The sequence below is a fragment of the Triticum aestivum genome, unplaced genomic scaffold (genome assembly GCF_018294505.1).
Source record: "Triticum aestivum cultivar Chinese Spring unplaced genomic scaffold, IWGSC CS RefSeq v2.1 scaffold30827, whole genome shotgun sequence".
In the NCBI taxonomy this organism is placed as follows: domain Eukaryota; kingdom Viridiplantae; phylum Streptophyta; class Magnoliopsida; order Poales; family Poaceae; genus Triticum; species Triticum aestivum.
Genome location: NW_025228453.1, coordinates 33,077 through 35,837, shown reverse-complemented (window position 1 = coordinate 35,837; position 2,761 = coordinate 33,077). Strand labels below are relative to the sequence as shown.

At 52.6% G+C, this 2,761-nt stretch overlaps 1 protein-coding gene across 1 annotated transcript; it reads right to left on the bottom strand.

Annotated features, from left to right (window-relative positions):
- Positions 1–2,058: 2,058 nt before the first annotated feature.
- On the bottom strand, positions 2,059–2,715 carry LOC123174148 (germin-like protein 8-5). The gene has a single exon (XM_044589998.1). The coding sequence runs from the start codon at positions 2,713–2,715 to the stop codon at positions 2,059–2,061; it is 657 nt and encodes a 218-aa protein (XP_044445933.1).
- Positions 2,716–2,761: the final 46 nt, after the last annotated feature.

Below are 2,761 nucleotides of genomic sequence, written 5' to 3'. Positions count from 1 at the left end.
CCCCCCCCCGATAGAGCTCCAAAACAGGGCTCTAGATGGGATCGGTTCGGAACAGAGACTTGCGGCGGCGATAAAATTCTCTTGTTTGTCTCTCTGAGGGTGTCGGGAATATTGGGAATTTATAGGACAAGAATTATGTCATACGGAGCTGCAGGGGGCCCACAAGCCTGGGTGGTGGACCAGGGGTTAGGCTGCACCCCCGGGCTTGTGGGCCCCTTGTCCATCTTCTAGTCAATTAGGTTGTCCACGCGTCATAACCAATGGCAGACATGACTAGGAAGAGAAATCCTCCTCCCTCCTCCCACGAGGTGACCGGGGGGACCCTCAATCCCACTGGCCCTCACCGCCGCTTGACGGTGCGGTCAGGCAAAGCCCAACCATCTCCGCCAGCGGTGGGGCCTCTGGCTCTTCTTGCCCATGCGGGGCTGGTGAGGGCTGGTGACATGAGCCAGAACATGGCGGGGGCCGTGTGCCACGGTAATATAGTGGATGGACGCTGTGCTCCAGCACCCTGCTGCCCAGTTTCCTGGCAGCTTGGTGGATGGGCGTGTCTGGGCGCTTGCGACGATGGTGATCTAGGCTTCTAGATCTAGATCCGGACGACACGGGTTACGGGCAGCTGCCCCCGTCATGGCCTCTGCTGGTGGTGGAGGAGGCGTAGCAGCAGTAGAACAAAGGGCGGCTGGTTAGCTTCGGTTGCTCCGACAGTGGACAACAGCGAGCTCGAAGGTGGGATCCCCGGTGAGCAGTTTTGGTCGATGCTGGCATTTCACGGGGTTGTCCTCGCCGGTGGTCGGGTGTCGTTGGTGGTCTCGCGCGTTGAGCTATGCCGTCCGCCGAGGTGGGGCAGCACATGGGGTGCTCGGTGGGGAGGTTTGTGAGAGGGATGGCGGTGCAAGGTTGTGCTGGTCGTGGATGCGTACGTCCTCTCCCCTTCGTCCCCCTTTCCATGCCTGTGTGCGCTGCCATAGCTCCAGCGGTGTTCTAGGCAGGACATATGCTTCGGCCCCGTAGGTTGGGGGCTGCCTTTTGGACCAAAGCCGAAAACTTTGGCTGGTCTTGGAGGGGTTTGAATGTAGGGTGGCAGCCCTGGCGGTAGGAGGCGCGGCATTCGTAGGCGGAGTGTGCGTCTCAGGTGCGAGCGGGCAGCCATGGCCACGCGGGTGGCTTGGTTGCGGGTGTTTAGCGGAGCTAGGGTGCGACGGAGGTGTGAACGCTGGGGTGCATCACTTGCCCAATCCGTGTACTGGCCGATGGTGGCAGCATCTATTGACGTCGTATCCTTCCTGTAGGCTTCGTCGCGGCGTTCTGGCTCCTTTAGTCATGCTCCGGATGAAAAGTTGATCTACATGATCGGGCGGTGGTGGCTATCAGTGGTCGTACCCTTCTGGGAGACACCATTTTGGAGTCCTGGCTTCATCGTTGTCGGTCACACCTCTTCATTGTGATTCATGGTGGAGGTCTCCATCGGCTCCAAACGGCCTTTTTCGCATATGTGTAGTTAGTTTGGTAGTCGGTGGGGTGGTGTGTTAGTGCCTGACACCTTTGTATCTTGTCTTGCGTGTGTGTTGTGTGCGGTGGTGGCGTGTGTTTATATCGGTCTACACGGTTGTAATGCGGTGATGGTTGCTTTATATAATATAAAGCGGGGAACCCCTTTTTCGTCATAACCGATGGCAGACATTATAGTGCCGCAGATGTATTGCACACAAGCACTATATATGAGGAATTTCCCAACGTGTTCAACCAAACCAGCAAACTTACATTAAATTACTAGATAATCGTCTATTGTATCGGAGAAGGGGAAAAAGAACCCTGAATTTTCGTTCGTTATGGGAAATATGACACATAATAACCAAAATAGCATACGGCATCATATCAGAGTGATGAAAAAAGATATTGTTGATTATTCATAACATTGAAATACATTCATGGCTTACAGACACACAGCGGCATGACATATTCTCCATTTATTTTATAGATATAAGGATGCTCGAGATATTCAATCAAATCCTTGATTTATGCACTAATCCTCTGTGTAATCAACAAATGTCTGACTTAGTTGTGGTTGTTCTCCCAAAATTGAGCCTGGAGATAGTCTATTGTATTCTTTTCCACCTCAAATGCCTTGGCAAGAATATCATATGATATTGGTGGGTCCGACCCAAACACTGCATTGGCAATTGTGATAGCCCCTGGGTTCTGGCTGCTGAGCGCGGCAATTGCAATAGCGGGCTGGTGGGGGTTGGGGTTGAATTGGAAGTGGATGAGCCCCACGGGGAAGACAAACACATCACCTTTGTTGAGCATCTTGGAAAGGAACTTGTTTCTGTTGGGGGCGGGCTGGTTGGATGTGACAAAGCCAACATATAGTGTCCCCTCGAGCACCGTGAGGATCTCAGTGGCGCGAGGGTGCGTATGTGGTGGGTTCTGACCCAAGGGAGCATAGTCGATGCGCGCAATTGAGATGCCGAGGGTGTTGAGTCCAGCAATCTGCATGACGTTGATCAAAGTGACGTTGGATCCAACCTTGTTGGTCACCCTAGGCTTGTCGAGGTTGGCTGCCTTGAAGAAGTCGACTGCGTTAACTTCCATCGGGTTCTTGCAAACAAACCCATTGACACGCACTGGGTGCAGGGAGGAGATGTAACATTTAAGGTTAGATCTTACAAAGTCGTTTTCTTGGATATAATTTTCAGAATCTGATTGCAACATACGTATCTAGTGATAACATGACAGGAAACCATGAAGTGCGTAGTAC